General features: G+C 43.3%; 1 protein-coding gene across 8 annotated transcripts in view; it reads right to left on the minus strand.

The window, feature by feature from the left end:
* Positions 1 to 346: 346 nt before the first annotated feature.
* The window catches only part of LOC121584814 (fibroblast growth factor receptor 1-A), a 43,929-nt gene continuing 17,012 nt past the window's right edge, over positions 347 to 27,263 (minus strand). For 2 of the 8 annotated variants that reach the window (XM_041900948.2, XM_041900947.2), the window contains exons 3-18: positions 15,262 to 15,513; positions 15,040 to 15,129; positions 14,224 to 14,396; positions 10,591 to 10,714; positions 9,359 to 9,549; positions 8,267 to 8,417; positions 5,317 to 5,513; positions 4,742 to 4,887; positions 4,487 to 4,608; positions 3,904 to 4,014; positions 2,674 to 2,900; positions 2,476 to 2,598; positions 2,282 to 2,352; positions 2,022 to 2,159; positions 1,270 to 1,375; positions 347 to 1,057 (exon numbers count right to left, since the gene is read on the minus strand). In XM_041900948.2, the coding sequence (XP_041756882.1) occupies positions 881 to 1,057; positions 1,270 to 1,375; positions 2,022 to 2,159; positions 2,282 to 2,352; positions 2,476 to 2,598; positions 2,674 to 2,900; positions 3,904 to 4,014; positions 4,487 to 4,608; positions 4,742 to 4,887; positions 5,317 to 5,513; positions 8,267 to 8,417; positions 9,359 to 9,549; positions 10,591 to 10,714; positions 14,224 to 14,396; positions 15,040 to 15,129; positions 15,262 to 15,513 (2,399 nt within the window). In that variant the 3' untranslated portion in view covers positions 347 to 880. Of the gene's footprint in view, positions 1,058 to 1,269; positions 1,376 to 2,021; positions 2,160 to 2,281; positions 2,353 to 2,475; positions 2,599 to 2,673; positions 2,901 to 3,903; positions 4,015 to 4,486; positions 4,609 to 4,741; positions 4,888 to 5,316; positions 5,514 to 7,276; positions 7,422 to 8,266; positions 8,418 to 9,358; positions 9,550 to 10,590; positions 10,715 to 14,223; positions 14,397 to 15,039; positions 15,130 to 15,261; positions 15,514 to 27,263 lie in introns of all 8 variants that reach the window. The other 6 variants (XM_041900953.2, XM_041900949.2, XM_041900952.2 and 3 more) reach the window with 6 other exon arrangements.

Genomic DNA, 27,263 nt, shown 5'->3' on the forward strand with positions numbered 1-27,263 from the left:
TGTGTGCGGCTGCTCGGCCATGGAAACCCATTTCATGAAGCTCCCGACGAACAGTTCTTGTGCTGACGTTGCTTTCAGAGGCAGTTTGGAACTCTGTAGTGAGTGTTGCAACCGAGGACAGACGGTTTTTACGCGCTTCAGTACTCAGTGGTCCCGTTCTGTGAGCTTGTATGGCCTACCACTTTGTGACTGAGCTCCTAGACATTTCCACTTCACCATAACAGCACTTAGAGTTGACTGGGGCAGCTCCAGCAGGCCATACATTTGACAAACTGACTTGTTGGAAAGGTGGCATCCTAAGATGGTGCCACGTTGAAAGTCAGTGCTTGATTTTATACACCTGTCAGCAACGGCTGTGGCTGAAATGGCCGAATCCACTAATTTGAAAGTGTGTCCACATACTTTTGTATATATAGTGTATACAAGGTATGAATGTCCCTTGGTAATATATTCTCTGGAATTGGTCTTAAAAGCAAAATGCACATTGGAAAAATACAACAGACATAATCCTAACTCCGATCCATCCAATTCATAATCCTTTCAATTCAGTCCAGTCTGTTTCTCATGTTCCGTGGAATGACCAGAGTAGAGAAATTAGTGAGTCTTTCCTTCTCCTGCACTGTTTGACACAAACCGAAAGAAAATCCCAGCAATACAAAGTGCCCTGAAAACATATCCACCTCAACCACGAGCCAGCGAACTGCCTTGAGTCCTTGATGCCCAACCGGTCGGTTTAAACGTTTCAGAAGTAAGCCCCTGTCACAATCTCCACCAGTGTGTTACCTAATCTCTGGGAGGGTGGGAAGTGTCCATACCAGGCCAGCGGTGCAGAGGGGAGGACAAGAAGAGGAATGTTAGGGTGTTTGAGGGGAGTGAGGTATCAGCGCTTCTTGAGGGCCACCCCGTTGGAGTGGGGAGGGAACTTTGGCAGGCAGGGCTCCTCAGCCCCAGCATCGTGGGAGAAGACAGAGTCCTCGCCTGAGGAGCAGGTGGAGCTGCGAGTGTCAGGGTAGCTGGGGGAATACTGGTCCAGAGGCACAGACAGCTCCAAGTACTCCTGCAAACACACACATATGGCATTTATGAGAGAGGATTAGACACACTGGCCAGAACAGTCATATCTGGCTTTGGATATCATTACTTTTACACCACATACAGACAAATGGCTTAAATATGAAGTTAACACAATATTAACATTTTGCATTTAGTCCTGACAGTAACATGTCTGTCTGTGTGAACTGCTGAGGTGTGCTCAATGTGGGGACTCACCTGGTTGGACGTCATGGCCAGGGTGCGGTCCAGGTCTTCCACCAGCTGTTTGAACGTGGGCCGGTGAGAGGGAACAGCATGCCAGCAGTCCCTCATCATCATGTATCTTTGGGAGGGTGGAGGAGAAACGGAGAGAATAGAGAGGGAGAGAAGGAGTGCGGGAAAGGGAGAGTCATAATTCCGCTGCTGGCTTGTGTCTATTATCAGAGAACAATATATTTACTGCTGCATCCCTGAGCTCTGGTATAATATCTTTACTGCTACATCCCTGAGCTCTGGGACAATATCTTTACTGCTACATCCCTGAGCTCTGGGACAATATCTTTACTGCTACATCCCTGAGCTCTGGGACAATATCTTTACTGCTACATCCCTGAGCTCTGGGACAATATCTTTACTGCTACATCCCTGAGCTCTGGGACAATATCTTTACTGCTGCATCCCTGAGCTCTGGGACAATATCTTTACTGCTACATCCCTGAGCTCTGGGATAATATCTTTACTGCTACATCCCTGAGCTCTGGGATAATATCTTTACTGCTGCATCCCTGAGCTCTGGGATAATATATTTACTGCTACATCCCTGAGCTCTGGGATAATATCTTTACTGCTGCATCCCTGAGCTCTGGGATAATATCTTTACTGCTACATCCCTGAGCTCTGGGATAATATCTTTACTGCTGCATCCCTGAGCTCTGGGATAATCACATAGTAACCATTCTAATGATAGAACACAGAGGAAGGTGGCTTACAGTTCGTGAGTGCAGGTGGAGGGCTTGTCCATGCGGTGGCCCTCCTTCAGCAGCTTGAACAGCTCCTCTACAGGAACCCCCGGGTACGGCGAGCCCCCCAGGGTGAAGATCTCCCACAGCAGCACCCCGAAAGACCATCTGCAGAGACAGAGGGACAAACCCGTCAGTCAACACACAGGTCATATCATACAAGCCACATGAATCTGGCCAACTTCTGCCCATTCCAACAAATGGTAAAGGTGTATCTATTCCACACTCACACATCACTTTGGTGCGTGTATATCCGGTCAAATAGAGCTTCTGGGGCCATCCACTTGACTGGTAAACGACCCTGTGGGTTAAATGCTAGTGTAAATTGGCTTATTTACACAGGAGATAGAATAAGGTAAGGGGAAGCAATTCTCACATTAATTGGCATGGCTGAGGTAGGTACTGTAATTAGTAGCATACTCACATTGGTGGTCTTCTTATAGTAATCAATATGGTGGATATCTCTGGCCAACCCAAAGTCTGCGATCTTCATCACGTTGTCCTCTGTCACCAGCACGTTGCGGGCAGCCAGATCTCTGTGGATACACTGTACACAGACACATAAGAACTAGGTCTAGCTGGCCCAGCACATTCACTGCATCTTTACTGTACTATACTCAACTGTGCTGATGTACGTAGAGTCGGATCCTGATGTTACCTTCTTAGAGGACAGGTACTCCATGCCGCGGGCCACCTGGTAGGCACAGGAAACCAGGTCTTTGATAGACATGTTCTCTATGGGCACCTGGTCAGGGTTGTAGCAGTACTCCATGCCTGGTGGACGCCGAGCTCTCAGGTACTCCCGGAGGTTTCCCTTGGAGGCATACTCCACAATAACATAGAGAGGACCTGGGGAGGGAGAGGGAGACAATGGTCACTCACTATTCAACACCACTGGATGATGTGGCATTTAGAATACCTTTATGTGACACCTAACACAATAAGACAGACTAATAGGAGCAGAACAGCATTTCAAGCGGTGAGGATGGATTTCATTGAGGGGTGGAGGGGTCATAGTGAGAGTTAAGCTCTGAATTATAACCAACAGCTGTATCTTTCTCCTAACATGCCAATGAGAGAGAGAGAGAGAGAGAGAGAGAGAGAGAGAGAGAGAGAGAGAGAGAGAGAGAGAGAGAGAGAGAAGACTAATGGTGTATTCTGGACAGCCATTTTGTGGTCAGGGAAAAACACCATTAACAAAATCATGGAATTAAGACTCTACAAGTTGTAAATAAAGGACAAGAAAAATAATTAAAATGTCTGTTAACACGTGTACTCAGTGTTTAAAAAAATAAAATAATCGACATCACTATCTATAGTAAATGCATTGACTTGAAAACAGTTTGCCAAAAATGAGAGTTTGTATGTCAAACCAGTCTGGGGAATAATACATGGAATGCTACCAGATTCCTACAGTAACTTCTACTGGAACTTCTCAAGGGACCAGGTGGAACAAAAACCAGCCTTGTGTTCTGCTACATGGTGTTTAGGACAGAAAGCTCTGCAATGTTCACAGCAGGGTCAGAGGAGGCTCATGTTCTTCCCCAGCAGAACACAGTGCATGGTGCCAGGGCTTGTCAGTGAAGATTTGAAAGATATGGCAACCCTGGCAGCAGCTGTGGTCATCTCAAACTGAGAGCTCGGAAGTTGGTGTCAGAATCCCTTACTCATACCATTATACACATTTCTGCATGCTGATCTGAACATGCTGTTAAACAACTGAACAATGCAAGGGTCTCAAAACATTTTCTCAAAACACCAACTTTTTCCTCTAAAATTAAACATGTTTTCAGCCTTTCTGAATGAAAGATCTGAAGGAAAGAAGGGGGGTCTGTGCCAGTGTGAGACCTACCATCCTGGGTACAGGCTCCCAGCAGGTTAATTATGTTCTTGTGCTTCCCAATGATCTTCATCATCTCCATCTCGGAGATCAAATCTGACAGGTCTTTCTCTGTAGCATCAGCTGAGGGGAGGAAAGAAATACATTTTTTGTTTTGTTTTACTCATAAAATTCACTCAATCCTGAAACCTCTATGATTTGCAAATAATAAAGAATTCTCATGTACAGTAAAACATCCCAGTTTTGTACAAAGCAAAGTAGATTATGCTACACAAAATGATTTCAAAGTTAATTTACATAACTACTTAAAAATGTTACAAAGGCACCAAGAGCAAAAGGCTACAGACAGCTAACCAATTTTTACTCTGGTCTCCCATTTGCACAGTGGCCAGGAGCCCGTGGCAGATGCCTCTTATGTCGGTGCATCATGGCTCTAAGTAGAACTCTCCTCCCATCCTGTAATTGCGGTTGTGGCTTTCTGCTACCTTCTGTGCTCCTTGTATTTTAAATAACTTCCCAACATGCAGTACGGGAGTCCCAGCCATGTGCCCAAATCACTGGTTTGATATGGTTTATGAGAAAAGAAACAACTTACATTTGAGCATCTTGACGGCCACTTTGGTGACCCTGTTTGGCTTCTCTTTGTCCATCCCTACAGCCTCTCCCATCACCACCTGGCCAAAGCAGCCTTCTCCCAGGGGCTTCCCCAGCACCAGTCTGAGTGGGTCAAAGGGAGAGGAAGAAACAAACAAATGTGAGAGGATTGTGACAGACAGGCAATGTTCCCAATCAAAGCTGTGTGATGTTGTTATGTCTGTATTTGATAGGTGTGTTCCAGTCATCTGCGTACCTGTCCCTGGGCAGCTCCCAGCGTGGGTCCTGGGGCAGCTCGTACTCAGACACCCCAGACAGCATAGGAGAGCCACTGGACGAGAGGCGGGAGGGGCGCACCAACATCACCCCGGAGTGGAGGGAGGAGCTAGAGTCCACTGACACCTGGAATACAGAAGCCTGCTGTTACTCTCTCGTAGTGGAGCCAGGAAAGGAACAACAGACAGAAAGATGTCCAGTGTGGACAGAAAATAACGTACAATTTGTTAAACCCTCAAAATGTTACTGAAATAAGTCTGTAGACACAATGTCACAACTAAAACTAATTTGATCCCAGTGGAAGCAGAGAGAAGGATGAGACGAACACCTGCCTTCTACTCATACCCACCTGACTCACCACATGGGCTCTTTGGAGAACCAGAAGCTCAAGGAATTACGTTTTTTTTATTTTCACAATATAATGAAACCTTCCATTTGATAAGAATAAGTTAAACAAATTTGAAGACGGAAAAAAGATTACACTAAATGGGATGAGAATACTAAAAAGAGATAGCAGGAAAAGGTATAAAGATTTCAAACCCCCTATCTACTTTCTGTTACCTGTCTGCGCAGGGGGATGCTTTTAGCCAGCTTGTGGACAGCCAGCTGACTGCTGAAGTCACTCTTCTTGGACGAGCTGCGCATCTTGAAGATGATGGCCAAGGCCACCATGACAGCAATGAGGAAGAAGCCCACACAGTAGATCAGCACTTCCAGGTAGGTTTGGTTGGGTGGTGGAGAAGGGGGGACTGCTGGATGAGGGCAACGCGATAGGATAGGGGGCAGGAGGTCAGCCACACTGGGTCAAATCACAACTACAGAGGTCCATGCATTCTCAAATACCAATCACACTTTCACAACACAACACAGCACACACAGGCATGTAACAAATACACACACAGAGACCCCTCAACCACACACAACCACCCTGATACATTCACTAAGACCACTCAGCTGACATGTACAGAAAAACAGAGCCCTTGACACCACTGGCACAGAGCACGGAGCACAAACTCTTATTGTGGCACCATAATCACTTCTTTCAGGCATAGGGTTTCACTCCAAATTCTTTCCCAGTTTGACCAGTAGCCATATTCTCTAGTGGCAGAGAACAGCCAAGTTCTCTTGAGTTGGGACAAACCCAAACATATTACACAGAGCCTTTTGCAAACTCATGAGCATTAAAATGGATGTACATTAAATATACTAACTTTAATGCATTTATTTTTGTGTGCAAAGGCTCTGTTTTTAAGGAGAACATATGATATCACAGGCAAAAAAATATGCTATTGAACACCAATACAAATATTTTAAACATGTTCAATAGTAAGTTTAGTTAATTATTTGTCTAAAGTAAATGTCCCATTCTGACTTCCTTAGGGCACATAAAATGGTGGTTCTGCATAAAAGCCCAGTTTTAAATGGCTTGTGTGGTGGTTGTTGGTACACACAATTGTCATTATGATTTCCTTGTAATTACAACATTTGACATTGTCTCTCACGATAAGGAGCAAACCACCGAGGTACTGAAGTAGACTAGAAACAAAATATAAAATATGTTTAATCAAAATCTACTTATCTCCAATAACTCAAATTCAGATCAGTGTTGTAATATTTTGCAATATAGATTCAAATTATCATATTGGATGTTTCTTTTTTACCTCGCTTTCCGAAAAACACCAGAATGATACCAACACCAGCAACACAAGTGAGCTGCCCTTGTGTCTAGAGGCTGAATGACAAGAAGCTTGATAATTGGACAAATTCCAACCCTGAGGAATGAGCCGTCCACTACAGTGGGCCAATTATCAAAGCTAGCCTTAAGAGCAGGCTTTGTCCTCACAGCAGGAAATGACATCAGGGATATATGTCATTTGCAGTGCTTGTCAGAAAACATTAGCCTTACACAGAATCAAATGTAAACACCATATTGAAACCAGAATGGGAGAGACATAGGTTTGAGTGAAACACCAACAGTACTGCCAAACAACCCCTTCTCAATGTAAAACTTGTAAAGCAATAAAGTAGAAGTGCATTGTAAAGTTAACCATTTGAAACAATGTGGAAAAAGGACAAATCATTTATGAAATTGGCCAAATAATGTTAATTGTAATTTATTTTTATTCTACTTTCCAATTTTGAGGGTATAAACACTTGAAATTTCCTATTCAGGGGTTAAGTCGGTTGAGGTAAGTTGAGGTACTTTCTATGGGTCAGATAGGGTGTTTGGCATTCTGTTATTCCATAAAACAGAAGACAGAGGGGAAACATTTCTTAGCATGGACCATACTGTCCCATCCAGAAAGGTTGGATGGGACTGGAACCATGCTTACAGGGTGAGGGTGAAGGTTAGTAACACAATTTGGCCTGGCTTCCACACACATTAACATTGTTCACTGAAGTAGGGTCTACAGAGACCATATTCAGAGAAATGTGGGAAGTGGATGGCCAGGCCAAAGGGGAGAGGAGGGAGGGGAAGGAGGAAGTAGAGATCAGAGGAGAGAACCATTGATACCTTTAACAACGATCAACCATGCAGAGTGATGAGAGAACCCGATAGAATTGCCCGCCAAGCAGGTATACTCCCCAGCGTCATCAAAAGACACATTCCTCAGTTGGAGGATTTCCATTTCCTTGTCCGTGGTGTTAAGGCCAGCAGTCTAGAAAAGAACAATGGAAGCAGACCCGACAAGAGGCCCAGAGGAAAAAGGGAGGCATGAGTAAAAGATTCTGAAAGGGAAAGACTTCTGGTAGTGGAGGGGACAGGACAGAGGGTGGGTGGGGTGTTCATCCCCCCTCTCAGTCCAACACCCCCCAAGAGTAAAAACCACACCGCCATTAGAGGGTGCTGCCAGTATCGGCCCTCCAGTCAGTCAGTGGAGGAGCTAGTTAGGTAGAGACCGCACCGCAGCACTGAACCCCTTCACTGTACCATCACCATTTGAGGAGAAGCAGGGACAGACATCCCATACCCTATAGACTCATCTCTACATGCAAGAGATGAGCTACATGGAAAACCCCTCAGCAGAGCACACGCTCACGCTCACTCTCAAGACCACACACACACTTCACCATACAACAAATCCACCAGACAAACAGAAGGAGCACATTGAAAGATGGAAAGGCTGAGTAAAACAGCTGAAAAGCAGTGGGGGGGAACAAGGCAGTAATAAGAGCAGAAGACTTTGAAGGTCGAGGGAGTGAAAGTAATAGTAGTGGATGGCAGGAGATGCCCTTATTAGGATGGCACGGGAGAGGCATGGGGCAGGAGAGAGAAAGCAGTCCAACATAAACCAAGACTAAACACATTCAACCGCTCTGCTGGGAATTTTCCATAGAGTCATTTACAGTCAGGAGCACCGAGGCGGGATAGAGGGAGGGAGCGAGGGAGGAAAGAAACAGCTGAGGTTGTCCTTAAATAAGTCCCTAGGTCTCCAGGTGGCCATAACAGCCCCTGGTTGAGGCTCTCTGTGTGCTCTGAGCTGCTGCTGCGTGGGGCGGTTACCTTGGGCCTCATGCCTGACGACGGTCAGCCAGGCTGACTGATTGGCCTCGCCTATATAATTGGACACTTTACATATATACTCCCCGCTCTCCTCCTCAGTGACATTGTAGAGGGTCAACACCTGAGTGTCCGAGCTATTGACCCCAGAGTGCTGGAAACAAAAACAAGTCACGTGCAACAAGTCAAGATGAGGTTGTAACAAACATTTAAATAATCAGATTGAGAGGGCAAAAAGCTGTTGTCTCTGTTGAATGAGATCACAATAATTTGTTAGCGTTGACTTTCCTCTGTCAAGCATAGAGTTTTACTCAACAGGGCACAGGAAACTACTTCTTACATAGAGGGATCATTTCCTAGGAGAGGGATACTATTTGCCCTCCTTTGCCAGACAGCATTGAACGGATAGAATAGAGAAGACACAATGAAAATGATAAACTAGATTTCATTGAAATCTAATACCGTTTGGCTGTATTCCCCAAGTATTACATGGGGTGCCATCTCTTACTTAGGGTGCGTTCCTAAATTCACTCTGGAGTGCGCTCTGGGCATTCGTAAATTCAGAGCGTTGGCAGATTGTCTGTTTGTAAATCCAGAGCGTTTTGGTCTCGGAGCGTTCAGAGTGCACACTGGACGCTCTGGCCAAGGTGTAGGGTTCATCCGAGCGTTCTGACCTTACAACAGCAGTCAAGCACCCAAGCTAACTTGCTAAAATTGGCTAGCTTGCTAGCTACTTCCAGACACAAATGAGAGAACACCACACTCTGACCATTTTACTTGCCCTAGCAGAGCTGATTAGGCTGTTGTCATGTTATCTATAGCTGTTGGTGACTGTACCTGTGCTGCTTGCAGACATTTACTGACACCGGTCATATTCAACGGGTGTTGCGTGTTCATAAATTCATCAGTTATTCTGCGTTCTGGCACACTCAGACGAGAGTGCTTTGAAATCAGGAGTAGATAGCCAGAGTGAATTTACGAACGCACCCTTAAATGTAGGTTATCACCTTTTGTTCCAGACTGAAAATAATCCTTGCAGCTATGTGGTGTGTACAGTCTGGTGGTGGACCCAGTCAGTGCACTGCGAGCCCCTACCTTGAGGATACGGACGTAGGGTAAGCCATCAGGGCCTACACGGCTTCCATTGACCTCGATGTGCTTCAGCCACTGGATGTGAGGCTGGGGGTCACTGAACACCTTACACTCAAACTCCACATCACTGCCCAACACCGCAGTGTTATTGGCTGGCAGTCCGGCCTGCAGGATGGGTCTGTGGGGGGAACGCTCTGCGACACATACACACAGACACACATCAATCACATTGAAAGACACATGTCAACCACATACGAAGACTTAGTCGTGGAGAATCCTAGTGGTCATTGCAACAGAAAGACCTTGGGGAAAAAACAGCAAATGATTAGGCTACGTTTCTAGTTCATTCCAGTAATGAATAGGCATTGAGGCATTGCTAAATTAGGAGAGTAACAGACAACAGGAAGAGGACACCTCTATCAGTAGAGCCTGATCTAGGCCAGGTTACAAGGTTACCCTGATCTCATGTAATTTCACTACTTACATACGGTAATTTTTACAGCCAGGGAAATAACAGTTCCCCCTACTACTCTGTCGCCTGTATAATTGCTGCCATTTGGCCCAAATGACTGGAAACACAAGCTTGCAGACAAGTTTTAAGCCGCTGCCCTGAGAGAGAAATGTTCTCTGGGCGCCCTTTTGATGACTGATAACTCCCCCAACCGTACTAATGAGCCCAGCATCTGGCAAGGAAACAAATTGTCAGGCTTCAGTTGCTTTCCTGATACAGAGATCAGTGTGGCGCTTTGCACACATTTTGTAGAATTACACTCCGTCTCCAAAATGATCTCACAGCTGATCAAGGTTGGGGAGTGAAGTCACGCCAACCCCGGCCCCAGCCGCAAATATCCCAGGAGACACCACTGTCTGTGGAGGTGGAGCTTTGATTTATAGAACCAATGCAGCGTGAGTAAGTCACAGGGCAGGTCCAGGAGGGAATAATAATTTCACGCTTTTACCCAACTTCATCAACAGAGCCACAAATTAAACAAGGTTAATAAAATAAAATAAATGCCTCATTTGAAAGACCATGTGACTCTCTCCTTGGAAAAAGGGACACCATTACTTCGATTACTAGGGCCTAGTGTTGTAAACCATTAGCTATACTGAACCAACAACACACTTAAGCTACATGAATATCCAATTGATGATTAAACCAGGGTAATGGATTAGGCTTCGGGATGCTTAGCAAGAAATGTCACCGATATAATGACCCAGAGAAGAGAGAGACTTACCAACAACATCCAGCTGGTAAGTGTGGTTGATGCTTCCATGTTGGTTTTCTACTACACAGGTGTAGTTCCCCTTGTCGGATGGCACTACAGACTCCATGATGATGGTCCACATGTGTTCTCGAACCTACAAATTGGAGAAGAGAAAGGTTAAATATTTAGTCAGAGGAGGAAGTATGGAAGGCACTTGAAGATGACAGCTGGTCCAACCAAAGCCCCATACTTTCACAAGACATCCTATCAATACTATAAAACGCGAGAGACTTGTTTAGATTATAAAAACGGTGGTAAAGCCAGCCTGATTCATAAGTTCATTTCTAGAATGATTATTTTCTCTGACATTGGGATTTACATAACCGTTCAAGAGCACATTTCATTTGTCGTGCTGCTAGTTAATATTGCCCCATTTCGTACAAATAACTAATGAGTTCAATGATGTGTAATGAAATGCAGATCAAAAGATAATATTTTCTTTCTATTTTAACATCCATGAGAAGGAGGAGGAACTTTCTATCAGGAGACTATTTCCCATGTTGTATAAAACTATTGTGGTCCATTGCTTGAGGAACAGTACATGAATGCACTCTTGGAAGCATATTGAGGCAGGGAAACTGTTTCTTGGTGGTTACATGACGTGTATGTCACAACCTGTTTCGGGAAAAACTATGGTTGACTACAGTCAGGTTACAGCCCATGTACATCTAAGGCTAAATCCTGTTCTCTATATTCCAAGTTATAATTGTTCTTCCATAAATCTGCCAAGACCGGCAGTGTGTGATTAAACTCCAACAAACCTCTCAGACAATGGCAACATCAAACGTGCGTACACGCAGACCCTCCATTACGCTTTCCCTCATTTAGCTAAAATGTACTGGGGTTCTACAGCTGCTTCTGGCCAGATGTGTTGTGCTTGGGTTAATGCATGTGGTCTGCATTATTTCCTCCTGCCGTCTCCATACATTAAGAATATACATTAAGCCCCGTTCATAGACGACCCCAGCCTCCCATCTAGACCTCTGCACCTTGACTGAAAAAACAGCAGCCAGATGGTAAAGCTGGGCCGGGGGAGAGAAGGCAGGCAGCTGATAGAAAACTCCTTAATGTGTCCCGGCTGGGGGGGCTGCCGAGGACAAGGCTGGACAACACCTTGATGGGAAGAGCAGATGAACAGGATCCTGGTCCCCTACAACATCCCAGCACATCCTAAACCACGTGAGGCTGTCGCAAGCCAACACACAACCATCCACACTGCAGTGTGGATATGGTCAACTTTAGAAGCCAAGCCCACAGTATACAGATGCTATCTGCATCAGGGAAAAGATAAGTAAACGGACTCATCACCACCACGCCCATTACTGTGAACTGTATACACAGTCTCACTTCCTCTGTGACAGTGAGCTGTCCTGTTCTGCTCCCTAACACAGAGATGGAAGGAAAACTGCCTAATGTCAATTGAATCAGTCATGTTGTCAAAGGGCATCAAATTGGAGAGAAAAAGGCCCTTAATTGATGTGAAATGGATTTAACTGAAATCTGCAGGATTTATCCTGTCTCCTCCATGAAAAACAAATGAAATGGAGTTTCCTTTTTGAGAAGTTGGTTTTGCTATACGCAGATATATCTTGACGGAAAACAAACGCATTAAACAGCTGCTACCTAGATGCATTAAATGAGGTACAGTGCCTTGCAAAATAATTCATCCCCCTTGGCTATTTTTCCTATTTTGTTGCATTACAACCTGTAATTAAAATTTATTTTTATTTGGATTTCTTGTAATGGACATACACAAAATAGTGGTGAAGTGAAAGGAAAAAAATAACTTGTTTCCAAAAAGTATAAAAAATAAATAACGGAAAAGTGGTGCGTGCATATGTATTCACCCCCTTCACTATGAAGCCCCTAAATAAGATCTGGTGCAACCAATTACCTTCAGAAGTCACATAATTAGTTAAATAAAGTCCACCTGTGTGCAATCTAAGTGTCACATGATCTGTCACATGATCTCAGTATATATACACCTGTTCTGAAAGGCCCCAGAGTCTGCAACATCACTAAGCAAGGGGCACCACCAAACAAGCGGCACCATGAAGACCAAGGCGCTCTCCAAACAGGTCAGGGACAAAGTTGTGGAGAAGTACAGATCAGGGTTGGGTTATAAAAAATATCAGAAACTTTGAACATCCCACGGAGCACCATTAAATCCATTATTAAAAAATTGAAAGAATATGGCACCACAACAAACCTGCCAAGAGAGGGTTGCCAACCAAAACTCACGGACCAGGCAAGGATGGCATTAATCAGAGAGGCAACAAAGAGACCAAAGATAACCCTGAAGGAGCTGTAAAGCTCCACAGCAGAGATTGGAGTATCTGCCCATAGGACCACTTTAAGCCGCACACTCCACAGAGCTGGGCTTTACGGAAGAGTGGCCAGAAAAAAGCCATTGCTTAAAGAAAAATTAAACAAACACGTTTGGTGTTCGCCAAAAGCCATGTGGGAGACTCCCCAAACATATGGAAGAAGTTACTCTGGTCAGATCAGACTAAAATTGAGCTTTTTGGCTATCATGGAAAACGCTATGTCTGGCGCAAACCCAACACCTCTCATCACCCAGAGAACACCATTCCCACAGTGAAGCATGGTGGTGGCAGCATCATGCTGTGGGTATGTTTTTCATCGGCAGGGACTGGGAAACTGGTCAGAATTGAAGGAATGATGGATGGCGCTAAATACAGGGAAATTCTTGAGGGAAACCTGTTTCAGTCTTCCAGAGATTTGAGACTGGGACGGAGGTTCACCTTCCAGCAGGACAATGTCCCTAAGCATACTGCTAAAGCAACACTAGAGTGGTTTAAGGGGAAACATTTAAATGTATTGGAATGGCCTAGTCAAAGCCCAGACCTCAATCCAATTGAGAATCTGTGGTATGACTTAAAGATTGCTGTACACCAGCGGAACCCATCCAACTTGAAGGAGCTGGAGCAGTTTTGCCTTGAAGAATGGGCAAAAATCCCAGTGGCTAGATGTGCCAAGCTTATAGAGACATACCCCCAAGAGACTTGCAGCTGTAATGGCTAAAAGGTGGCTCTACAAAGTATTGACTTTGGGGGGGGGGGGGTGAATAGTTATGCACGCTCAAGTTCTGTTTTTTTGTCTTATTTCTTGTTTGTTTCACAATAAAAAATGTTTTGCATCTTCAAAGTGGTAGGCATGTTGTATAAATCAAATGATTCAAACCCCCCCAAAAAATCCATTTTAATTCGAGGTTGTAAGGCAACAAAATAGGAAAAATGCCAAGGGGGGTGAATTCTTTCGCAAGCCAGGCGTATCCTGCCTCTTAAAGGAGGGCTAAAATTGCTATCCTCAAGGAATTCTTTTTGTGGCACAATCATCCCTTTGTGGCATTGGATTTCACCTTGCATTGTTCCCCAGTTAGGTGTGAACCTAGCTCCTGCTTTCCTCTAGCTAACAGGCCTCTAATGCTGGGGGGTGGGGGTTGGTGATCTAAAAGTGATGATATCACCATCACATCTGCACTCATGGTCAAGGAGTTTGGGGATATTGAATTAGGATCAATGTATAGTATGGTTTTTGGGCAGTCTAGTACCAAGGGGTGAATTCAGGGAGGGGGTTTACCTTGAAGCCCCCGATGCGCTGATCCCTCTTGAATTCCTTTCCGTTCTTGAACCACTTGAGTGTTGGGGTGGGGTTCCCACTGGCCTGGCAGCGGAACTTGACCGTCTTACTGGCTGGGACAGCATGCAACTTTTTCTCCATCTTCTCTGGCTGAGCCCACTGAGGGGCCATTGCTGAGGAACAAGGGAGAGAAAGACAGAAAAGTTAAACACCTCTTCTGACAAAAATTGACAAATTGTGTGTGCAGGTAGTTTCCACCAGGCTTAGGAGTATTTCATAAAACCACAAAAACAGTTAAAGTCAAGACCATTTTCTGTAAAAAACAAACAAAAAAAAACATCAAAAAAACAATACAAAACTCCAGTATAGGATTGACTAGTCTCCTGGGGCCCAAGATCATCATCGGGGTGACCACCACACTAGCTGCTTACTTGTCCGTGGGCCCAAGGCAGTCACCAGATGCCAGCTGACCACGCCTGACTGGTTTTATAATGCCCCATAGACTCAAACACTAAATCAGGGGACGTCTGGAATGGACCGAGGTGAGTCACTAGTGTGACATTTCTTACTCAAGTGTAACCACCACTGTGGGCTGCTATTGTTCCTCAATCACAACTGTGGACAAATCACTCTTAGATGAACAGCAAACACGCCTAATAGGTGAATCACACATGAATTGTAGCTGAGACTGGAAATAACCAAATTAGTTAGGGCTTTGTTATGTTAAGCTTAAGAATCTGGTCCAAGCTCTGTTCTACCATTCCAAGGAAACAGCAATGGTGACAGGTGGTAGGACTAGGAGGATGAGACACTTACGCAAAAGCTTTTGACTGCTAGACAGCTTTGCCTCCTCTGAGGAAGACTCATCCTCCTCGTCTTCATCTTCAGAGGATGCCAGGATATCAACTGGTGAATAGGAAGAGAGGACAAATATGTCATAGGACTTGGGCTTCCCTGCATTTATATACCTTTAACTGTTTCTCTCTACGGGACCAGTGATTTGAGCACTCAGTGGTAGCTTTGTATATTTAACCTTACCTGTGACATTGACAGAGAAGTAAGAGCTGTGGTTGCCAAAGGTGACGCAGGTGTACAGGCCCGAGTCAGCCGGCTCCACCCCCTCGATCTCCAGTTGGCCGTCTCGTAAACGTGTGTGCTCCCCATCAACCACCACTGCATCGTCCTTGGTCCAGTTGACTGACTCCTTATTGTTACATTTCAGCTCCAGTCGGTCCCCAGGGTACAGGGTGTAAAGCTCCGCTTGGATTTTCACAGGTGGTGCAGGGACGACTAGGGGAAAAAACAGGGCATAGTGAGGGCTAAGTACCTTCCTGTACAGTAGTATACATGAAAAAAATGCAGGCACGCTCCTACTAACACAATGGCTTTAAAGGGATACTTCGGGATGTTGGCAATGAGGCCCTTTATCTACTTCCCCAGAGTCAGATGAATTTGTGGACACCATTTTTGTCTCCACGTGTTGCCAACTAGCGCTAGTGCAATTGCTAACTAGCGTTAGCGCAATGACGAAGTCTATGGGTACCTGCTAGCAGATACCCATAGACTGCCATTAATTATGCTAACGCTAGTTAGCAGTGGCTCGCGAAACTACCTCTAACTTCCTTCATACTGGACACAGAGGCATAAAAATGGTATCCATGATTTCATCTGAATTAGATAAATTATTGGGGAATTAGGTAAAGACTCATTGCCAAAATTCCGAAGTATCCCTTTAATCACTGGGCAGATAGGAAAACTACAGACAGAATAAATGGTTAATATGATACTGGGAGATGCATATCAAAATGTATGCAACTGTATACAGCAGGAGACAGATTATATAATATCTACAACATAACCAGTCTTGAGAAAATGTATTGAGGAAAAAAGTACAAAAATCTAAATAGTGCATATAGCTCATATCTGACATTGGGTAAATGTACAGAAAATTCTCATACTGTGATGCAACCATCTATGTTCTAATCAAATTTACTGATAAAAAGGCATATGTCAGAGGTTTACACTTAATCTTGTGCCCAGATACAGTTGAAGTCAGAAGTTTACATACACCTTAGCCAAATACATTTAAACTCAGATTTTCACAATTCCTGACATTAATCCTAGTAAAAATTCCCTGTCTTAGGTCAGTTAGGATCACCACTTTATTTTAAGAATGTGAAATGTTAGAATAATAGTAGAGAGAATTATTTATGTCAGCTTTTATTTCTTTCATCACATTCCCAGTGGGTCAGAAGTTTACATACACTCAATTAGTATTTGGTAGCATTGTCTTTAAATTGTTTAACTTGGGTCAAACGTTTCGGGTAGCCTTCCACAAGCTTCCCACAATAAGTTGGGTGAATTTTGGCCCATTCCTCCTGACAGAGCTGGTGTACCTGAGTCAGGTTTGTAGGCCTCCTTGCTCGCAAACGCTTTTTCAGTTCTGACCACACATTTTCTATAGGATTGAGGTCAGAGCTTTGTGATGGCCACTCCAATACCTTGACTTTGTTGTCCTGAAGCCATTTTGCCACAACTTTGGAAGTATGCTTGGGGTCATTGTCCATTTGGAAGACCCATCTGCGACCAAGCTTGAACTTCCTGACTGATGTCTTGAGATGTTGCTTCAATATATCCACATGATGCCATCTATTTTGTGAAGTGCACCAGTCCCTCCTGCAGCAAAGCACCCCCACAGCATGATGCTGCCACCCCCGTGCTTCACGGTTGGGATGGTGTTTTTCGGTTTGCAAGCTCCCCCTTTTCCCTCCAAACATAACGATGGTCATTATGGCCAAACAGTTCTATTTTTGTTTCATCAGACCAGAGGACATTTCTCCAAAAAGTACAATCTTTGTCCCCATGTGCAGTTGCAAACCGTAGTCTGGCATTTTTATGGCGGTTTTGGAGTAGTGGCTTCTTCCTTGCTGAGCAGCCTTTCAGGTTATGTCGATATAGGACTCGTTTTACTGTGGATATAGATACTTTTGTACCCGTTTCCTCCAGCATCTTCACAAGGTCCTTTGCTGTTGTTCTGGGATTGATTTGCACTTTTCGCACCTAAGTACATTCATCTCTAGGAGACAGAACGCGTCTCCTTCCTGAGCGGTATGACGGCTGCGTGGTCCCATGGTGTTAATCCTTGCGTACTATTGTTTGTACAGATGAACGTGGTACCGTCAGGCATTTGGAAATTGCTCCCAAGGATGAACCAGACTTGTGGAGGTCTACAATTCTTTTTCTGAGGTCTTTTCTGATTTCGTTTGATTTTCCCATGATGTCAAGCAAAGAGACACTGAGTTTGAAGGTAGGCCTTGAAATACATCCACAGGTACACCTCCAATTGATTCAAATGATGTAAATTAGCCTATCAGAAGCTTCTAAAGCCATGACATCATTTTCTGGAATTTACCAAGCTGTTTAAAGGCACAGTCAACTTAGTGTATGTAAACTTCTGACCCACTGGAATTGTGATACAGTGAATTATAAGTGAAATAATCTGTCTGTAAACAATTGTTGGAAAAATTACTTGTGTCATGCACAAGGTAGATGTCCTAACCGACTTGCCAAAACTATAGTTTGTTAACAAGAGTGGTTGAAAAAACGAGTTTTAATGACTCCAACCTAAGTGTATGTAAACTTCCGACTTCAACTGTATATGAGAAAGGAATCACAAAGACAAGGGAGCAGCTCTTTCCTCGATGTCCCTGAAAGTACCATCATCCACATTCACACACGGTTTATTGAATCCAAGCCCTTGTTTGAGTTTGCAGAGCTGAAAATCGAGCTGCAGCCTCTTACCTTCTCCACCCAATCCCGGTCTATCCTCTCCATTAAATTTAATCGCACCCCAAATTAGTCAAGGGCCAATCGTCAGGCTGGCAAGGAGCTCCTTGGGAGAGGAAGGTGGAATTAGACTAGAAGAATGGGGAGGAGGCGAGCTAGCCACAGAGCTAGACACCGGAGCCGCGTTTTCTATGACTACATAGACGACCAGGGGAAGGGGGTAACACGATTATGTTGACATCTTGTCCATCAAGCTAAACTTGCCTGGGAGTCTATGGGGACATTTATCTGTTACAGACGCTGGAAAAGCATTAGAGGACAACGTGGTCTATATCTTAGCTATAAGATAAGGACTGGGCTATACGGTGAAAAAGCCATCTTTGCCTTTTCCAAGTGGTAATGTCTGGCACAAACACTTGTCACAATACATTTTCTGCATCCTTTGCAGAAAGAAACGATAGTTACAAATTGCAATATTACTTTGGATGATATTATATATATATATATATATATATATATATTTTTGTCATTTAGCAGACGCTCTTATCCAGAGCGACTTACAGGAGCAATTAGGGTTAAGTGCCTTGCTCAAGGGCACATCAACAGATGTTTCACCTAGTCGGCTCGGGGATTAGAACCAGCGACCTTTCGGTTACTGGCACAACGCTCTTACCCACTAAGCTACCTGCCGCCCTCAGTCAAATATTGATACTTGACTCCAAGTATCGATTTGCTATGTACACCTAGTGTTAGATAGCGCTAGTCATCTGTACCTAACCAGTCAGGCTTCAAGACGGGGTCAATCAACTGAGACTGCTCTTCTCTGTGTCATGGAAGCTCTCCGCACTGCCAAAGCTGACTCACTCTCCTCTGTTCTCATCCTCCTAGATCTATCCGCTGCCTTCGACACCATGAACCATCATATCCTCCTCTCCACCCTCTCAGGGCTGGGCGTCTCAGGCTCTGTAGACTCTTGGATTGCATCCTACCTGGCAGGCCGTCCTACCAGGTGAAGTGGAGAGGATCTATGACTGCACCACGTACTCGCACTACTGGTGTCCCCCAGGGCACCACCTCAAGCTCAAGACGGAACTGCTCTTCCTCCCGGGGAAGGCCTGCCCGCTCAAAGACCTCTCCATCACAGTTGACAACTCCACAGTGTCGCCTTCCCAGAGTGCAAAGAACCTTGGCGTGACCCTGGACAACACCCTGTCCTTCTCTGCAAACATCAAAGCAGTGACCCGCTCCTGCAGGTTCATGCTCAGCAAAATCCGTAGAGTACGACCCTATCTCACACAGGAAGCGACGCAGGTCCTAATCCAGCCACTTGTTCTCTCGCGTCTGGACTACTGCAACTCGCTGTTGGCTGGGCTTCCCGCTTGTGCCATCAAACCCCTGCAACTTATCCAGAACGCTGCAGCCATTCTGGTTTTCAACCTTCCCAAGTTCTCTCATGTCACCCCGCTCCTCCGCACACTCCACTGGCTTCCAGTTGAAGCTCACATCCACTACAAGACCATGGTGCTTACCTACGGAACAGCAAGAGGAACTGCCCCTCGCTACCTTCAGGCTATGCTCAAACCCTACACCCCAACCCGAGCACTCCGTTCTCCCACCTCAGGTATCTTGGCCCTCCCACACCTAAGGGAGGGCAGCTCCCACTCAGCCCAGTCCAAGCTCTCCTCTGTCCAGGCACCCCAATGGTGGAAACAGCTTCCCCCTGAAGCTAGGACAGCAGAGTCCCTGCCCATCTTCCAAAAAAAATCTGAAACCCTACCTCTTCAGACCCTATCTTAAATAATCCTCCTCCTCACCTCAACACCTCCTTCTATAACTTAACCAGCACCTGACGACCCCCTCCCCCCTCCCCTTCTAGCTCGGGCTCTACTGACAGCTACATTATTGAGGAATAATGTACTTTCTATGCCTGTGCCTGTGATTCGTGGTTGTCCCACCTAGCTATCTTAAGATAAATGCACTAACTGTAAATCGCTCTGGATGAGAGAGTCTGCTAAATTACTCAACTGTAAATGTACCTGCGCCAAAACTCTGGTATTTTTCATCCTATAGCTTGTTCTCCATCTTCTTCTTAAAGAAGTGAGCCAACATGTTTTCAGCACTTTTATTTCTATGACTGAGCAAAACAAATTCTCATGCTCTCGTCTCAATAGAGTACCACAGTATGAGTCATAATACCCATAAAACCTAGCGGTCAAAGAGGGAAATGGTTCCATTAGTTTTTCCACCATACATTTTTCCCATAGGAGATTTTAGAAACACATAAAATAAGGGCTGTGTTTCGTGTAGGCTTACCCTTCCGCCACGTTTTGATAACCACATAAATCTCTCGTACAAGGTGACTTTTTCCTATATACAGTACCAATCAAAAGTTTGGACACACCTACTCATTCAAGGTTTTTTCTTTCTTTTTACATTGTAGAATAATAGTGAAGAGATCAAAAATATGAAATAACACATATGGAATCATGTAGTAACCAAAAACAAATCAAACTATATTTTATATTTGAGATTCTTCAAAGTAGCCACCCTTTGCCTTGATGACAGCTTTGCACACTCTTGGCATTCTCTCAACCAGCTTCATGAGGAATGCTTTTCCAACAGTCTTGAAGGAGTTCCCACATATGCTGAGCACTTGTTGGCTGCTTTTCCTTCACTCTGCGGTCCGACTCATCTCAAACCAACTGATTGGCTCAAACACATTAAGGAAAATAATTCCACAAATTAACTTTTAACAAGGCACACCTGTTATTTGAAATGAATTCCAGGTGACTACCTCAGGAAGCTGGTTGAGAGAATGCCAAGTGTGTGCAAAGCTGTCATCAAGGCAAAGGGTGGCTATTCGAAGAATCTCAAATATAACATATATTTAGATTTGTTTAACACTTTTTTGGTTACTACATGATTCCGTATGTGTTATTTCATAGTTTTGATGTCTTCACTATTATTCTACAATGTAGAAAATAGTAAAAATAAAGAAAAACCCTTGAATGAGTTGGTGTGTCCACACTTTTGACTGGTAGTGTATATTCGGCTTATCATGACACCTCCACTGTGGGGCTCTATGTAGCAGAAATATAGTGAGCGGTGTGTTTAGAACATCTCATCGCAATACGTATAGAATCGCGACAATCACAATACATATTGTATCGACCCTTAAGTAGCATGATAATATCGTATTGTGAGTTCCCTGGCAATTGCTAGCCCTAATCCTTTGCCATTCTCATTACTCCTCTGTCACAACTACAGTATATGTGTATCTCACGTACCTAGATCCTTGTTGATCCTTGATGGATTATAATCCATACACTCCAAACCTTTTCAAATCTAATTGTATTAGTCACATACTTCGTAAACAACAGGTGCGGCCTAACAGTGATATGCTTACTTACGGGCCCTTCCCAACAATGCAGAGAGTAAAGAAAATAGAGAAATAATTGAAAAGTAAAACACGTAATAATAAAAGTAATAGATACACAATGAGTAACAATAACTTGGCTATACACAAGGGGTATGAGTACCGAGTCGATGTGCAGGCGTACGAGGTAATTGAGGTAGATATGTACATATAACTAGGAATAAAGTGACAAATAGTAAAGAGTAGCAGCATCGTGTGATGAGTCAAAAAAAGTTGCAAAAAGGGTAAATGTTTACAAGAACATGGAATCCCAAATTCTTCTAGACATAATCTGAAGACAGCCTACAGGTTGATGTTAGTAGCTATACATGGTTATAGCATATACAGGAAAGATCGAAATCAAATCAAACGTTATTTGTCACATTCGCCGAACACAACAGGTGTAGACCTTACAGTGAAATGATTACTTACAAGACCTAAACAAAAATGCAGTTTTAAGAGAAAGAAGTGTTATGTAAACAATAGATAATTAAAAAATAAAAGCAGTAAAATAACAGTAAATAACAGTAAAAATGCAGATGGCTGAGGTGTTGCTATATACACAGAGTGTACAAAACATTAAAAACTTTCCAGGTGAAAGCCATGATCCCTTATTCATGTCACTTGTTAAATCCACTTAAATCAGTGTAGATGAAGGGGAGGAAACAGGTTAAAGAAGGATTTTTAAGCCTTGAGAAAAGTGAGACATGGATTGTGTGTGTGCCATTCAGAGGGTAAAAGGGCAAGACAAAATATTTAAGTGCCTTTGAACAGGGTATTGTAGTAGGTGCCAGGCGCACCGGTTTGTGTTGAGAACTGCAACACTACTGGGTTTTTTACGCTCAACAGTTTCCTGTGTGTGTCAAGAATGGTCCACCACCCAAAGGACATCCAGCCAACTTGACAACTGTGTGAAGCATTGGAGTCAACATTCGACACCTTACAGAGTCCATGCCCCAATGAAGTAAGGCTGTTCTGAGGACAAAAGGGGGATGCAACTCTCTATTAGGAAGGTGCTCTTAATGTTTTGTACACTCTGTGCATGTTCAGAGTATTCCTATTAGGCTGAGAGAGGATCTCATGTCAGATGATATGGAAGTAATATGGCTACAGGTTCATCTGCCTCACCTAAAGCCTATTCTCGTAGGAAGTTGCTATAGACCACGGAGTGCTAAAAGTTTGTATTTCGACTATGTGTGTGAAATGGTCAATAATAATATCAACAGAGGTATATTTTCTGGGTGACCTAAATATTGACTGGTTGTCATCAAGCTGTCCACTCAAAAAGAAGCTTCAAGCTATAACTGATGCCTGCAATCTGGTTCACGCTATCAGTCAACCTACCAGGGTATTTACAAACAGAACAGGAACTAAATCATCCGTGTATTGACCACATCTTTACTAATGCGGCAGAAATCTGCTCTAAAGCAGTATCCACACCCATCGGATGTAGTGATCATAATATAATAGCTGTATATAGAAAAAACTAAGTTACAAAGACTGGACCTAAAATTGTGTATAAGCGATCATACAAGAGGTTTTCAAGAGGTTTTTCAATGATTTCTATGTCAAAGATGTGAAAAATATTTGTTGGTCTGATGTGTGTAATGAGGAACAACCTGATGCCACACTTGAAGTATTTATGAAATCATGTTTGACCAAATACAATGTTATTTTACAGAAAACTCATTAACAGACTTTCAGCATGCTTATAAGGAAGGGCACTCAACATGCTCAGCACTGACACAAATGACTAATGACTGGCTGAAAGAAATTGATAAGAAGATTATGGGAGCTGTTTTGTTAGATTTCAGTGCAGCTTTTGATATTATTGATCATAACCTATTGCTGAAAAAACATAGGTGTTATGGACTTACATCCTCTGCCTTACTATGGATTGAGAGTTACCCATCTAATAGAACAGAGGGTTTTCTTTAATTGAAGCCTCTCTAATGCAAATTAGGTTGAGTGTGTTGTACCGCAGGGCAGCCGGCTTGGGCCAATATTGTTTTTTGTTTTTACTAATGACCTTCCACTGACCTTGAATAAAACCTGTGTGTCTATGTACGCTGAGGACTCAACTTTATACACATCAGCTACAACAGTAAAATAAATAACTGACACCCTTAACATAGAGCTCCAGTCAGTTTTAGAATGGGTAACTAGCAATAGGCTGTTGCTAAATATCTCAAACTAAAAGCATTGTTTTTGGGACAAATCACTCACTCCACCCTAAACCTCATTTAGATATATTACTGAATAATGTTGCAACTAAGCAAGTTGAGGAGACTAAACTGCTGGGTGTAACCCTGTCATGGTCAAAACGTATAGACTCAATGGGAAGTGGTCCGTCCACGATAAGGCGTTGCTCTGCTTTCGTGACATCTAAAATCAACCAGGCATGTCCTACAGGCCCCAATTTTGTCGCACCTGGACTACTGCCCAGTTGTACTGTCATGTGCAACAAAGAAGGACATAGGAAAATTGCAGTTGGTCCAGAACAGAGCAGCACGTACTGCACTTACAGTGCCTTCAGAAAGTGGTCACACCCCTCGACTTTTTCCACATTTTGTTATGTGTTACAGCCTGAATTTAAATTGATTGAATTTAGATTTTTTGTCACTACACACAATACCCCATAACGTCAAAATGGAATTATGTTTTTTCGAATTTTTTACAAATTAATAATTTTTTTTTAGCTGAAATGTCTTGAGCCCATAAATATTCAACCCCTTTGTTATGGCAAGCATGAATAAGTTCAGCAGTAAAAATGTGCTTAACAACAAGTCACATAATAAGTTGGACTCACTGTGTGTGCAATAATCGTTTTTAACAAATGACATTGAATATCACTTTGAGCATGGTGAAGTTATTAATTAAACTTTAGATGGTGTATCAATACACCAAGTCACTACAAAGATACAGGCGTCCTTCCTAACTCAGTTGCCAGAGAGGAAGGAAACCGCTCAAGATTTCAGCAACAGGCCAATAGTGACTTTAAAACAGTTACAGAATGTAATGGCTGTGATAGGAGAAGACTGAGGATGGATCAACATTGAAGTTACTCCACAATACTAACCTAATTGAAAAGAAGGAAGCCTGTACAGAACAAACATTCTAAAACATGTATCCTGTTTGCAACAAGGCACTAAAGTAACACTGCAAAAAATGTGGCAAAGCAATACACTTTTTGTCCTGAATACAAAGTGTTATATTTGGAGCAAATCCAATTCAACACATTACTGAGTACCACTCTCCATATTTTCAAGCATAGTGGTGGCTGAATCATGTTTTGGGTATGCTTGTAATCGTTAAGGACTGGGGTGTTTTTCAGGATAAAAATAAAATGGAGCTAAGCACAGGCAAAATCCTAGAGGAAAACCTGGTTCAGTCTGCTTTCCACCAGACACTGGGAGATTAATTCACCTTTCAGCAAGACAATAACCTAAAACACAAGGCCAAATCTACACTGGAGTTGCTTACCAAGAAGATAGTGAATGTTCCTGAATGGCCAAGTTACAGTTTTGACTTAAATCTCCTTGAAAATGTACAGCAAGACTTAAATGATTGTCTAACAGTGATCAACAACCAATTTGACAGAGCTTGAATAATTTTGAAAGGAAAAATTGGCAAATATTGTACAATTCAGGTGAGCAAAGCTCTTAGAGACTTACCCAGAAAGACTCACAGCTGTAAATGCTGCCAAAAGGTTACTCTAACATGTATTGACTCAGGTGTAAATTAGATATTTCTGTATTTCATTTTCATTTTCAAGAAATATGAAAACATTTCTAAAAACATGTTTTCACTTTGTCATTATGGGGTATTGTGTGTAAAATCTATTTAATCCATTTTGAATTCAGGCTGTAACAATAAAATGTGGAATAAGTCAATACTTTGAAGGCACTGTAGGTGTACACGGAGGGCGAATGTCAGTGGTATGCATGTCAATATCTCCTGGCTCAAAGTTGAGGAGAGATTGACTGCATCACTATTGGTCTTTGTGCAAGGTGTTGATGGGTTAAAGGTACCGAACTGTCTGTTCAAGCAATTGGTACACAGTTCGGACACTCATCGGTACCACACAAGACATGCAGCCAGAGGTCTCTTCCCAGTCCCCAGGTCCAAAACAGAGGTTGGGAAACACACAGTAATTAAATATAGCCATGACTACATGGAACTCTGCCACCCCAGGTAACTCAAGCTAACAATAAAACCAGATAGAAAATGACTGGGACTGTGAAGAGACAGATATTTTTTATATATTTTGTATTGTACTTTGTATTGTGCATTGTTTATGCAGTGTTATGTATATTATTTGTTGTGTTTTGTTTCCTGTTTGGACCTCAGGAAGAGTAGCTGCTGCCTTGGCAGCGGCTAATTGGGGATACCAATAAAATACTAAATACTAATACTATGTTAAGAAACGTTTCAGTGTTGTTGAATCTCTTCCCGGGTCCAAAGAAGTCCGCTTCTTGGTACATTCATAATGAAGTGAAGACTGAACATACAGTGCATTCGGAAAGTATTCAGACCCCTTGACTTTTTCCACATTTTGTTATGTTACAGCCTTATTCTAAAATTGATTAAATCATTTTTTCCCCTCAATCAATCTACACACAATACCTCATAATGACAAAGCAAAAACAGGTTTTTAGAAATTTAGAAATAAAAAATGGAATACACATTTACATAAGTATTCAGATCCTTTACTCAGTACTTTGGTGAAGCACCTTTGGCAGCGATTTCTAAAAACCTGTTTTCACTTTGTCATTATAGGGTATTGTGTGTAGATTGATGAGGGAAAATGTGTATTTAATCAATTTTAGAATAAGGCTGTAACGTAACAAAATGTAGAAAAAGTACAGTACAATGTAACATATACTAGGCTCTTCTCCAACCAGGGAGCACACCCATACTGTATACCATACCCTCAGGACAACATTAGCAATCCTGATCACAGTAAGCCCTCCCTCCATCTCAACACAGGCTCTAAACAATAAGGGGGAGAGAGAGTACGAGAGCGAGAGAGCAAGAGCTTGTACACAAGAGAAAGGTAGAGAGAGAAAGTGAGGGCCTGCAGCAGCAGGTTCTAGTGCATGTTGCCATGGTGACCCTAGTTGGGCCTAGTAAAGGTTTTTCCTGGATCACATATGTCTGACATGCCCTTAATCCCAGCAGTAAAAAGGGGCCAGAGGGTAGGATCAACTTTCTCCTCAAAAACGGGAAGAAGCAGCAGCATTTAGGGATGGGCCACAACTATCTAATTGAGACAGGCTAAAACATAAAAGGGGTCCACCACGCTCTGTGTGGGGCCATGATCATGCTTGGGTTTTTTCCCTCCTTGCCCTCTAAAGTCTATCAAGCTGATAAGGCTATGTCAACATTCCAGCTATTAGTCTAGCTGCAGACGGCCCATAAATATCCCATTGACTTGTCGATGTTGTGGAGCAAAGTCAATCCAGTCTTATGATTACAATTGGGATCACAAACAGCAACAAGTTGCAGCATTGCCATCGCTATTGAGGAGCGATGGCAAATTGGAGAATCAAGTGGGAAGTGAAGATGCTCTAAGAACATTGAGTCAATGTCTAATTGAGGCCAACGTCTAGTTTATGTATTTACATTTACATTTACATTTTACAGTTAGTGAGTGCATACATTCTTTATTTATTTTTTTAAACTGGCCCCCTGTGGGAATCGAACCCACAACCCTGGCGTTGCAAACGCCATGCTCTACCAACTGAGCTACATCCCTGCCGGCCATTCCCTCCCCTACCCTGGACGACGCTGGGCCAATTGTGCGCCGCCTCATGGGTCTCCCGGTCGCGGCCGGCTA

Source organism: Coregonus clupeaformis, chromosome 16 (genome assembly GCF_020615455.1).
Source record: "Coregonus clupeaformis isolate EN_2021a chromosome 16, ASM2061545v1, whole genome shotgun sequence".
Taxonomy (NCBI): domain Eukaryota; kingdom Metazoa; phylum Chordata; class Actinopteri; order Salmoniformes; family Salmonidae; genus Coregonus; species Coregonus clupeaformis.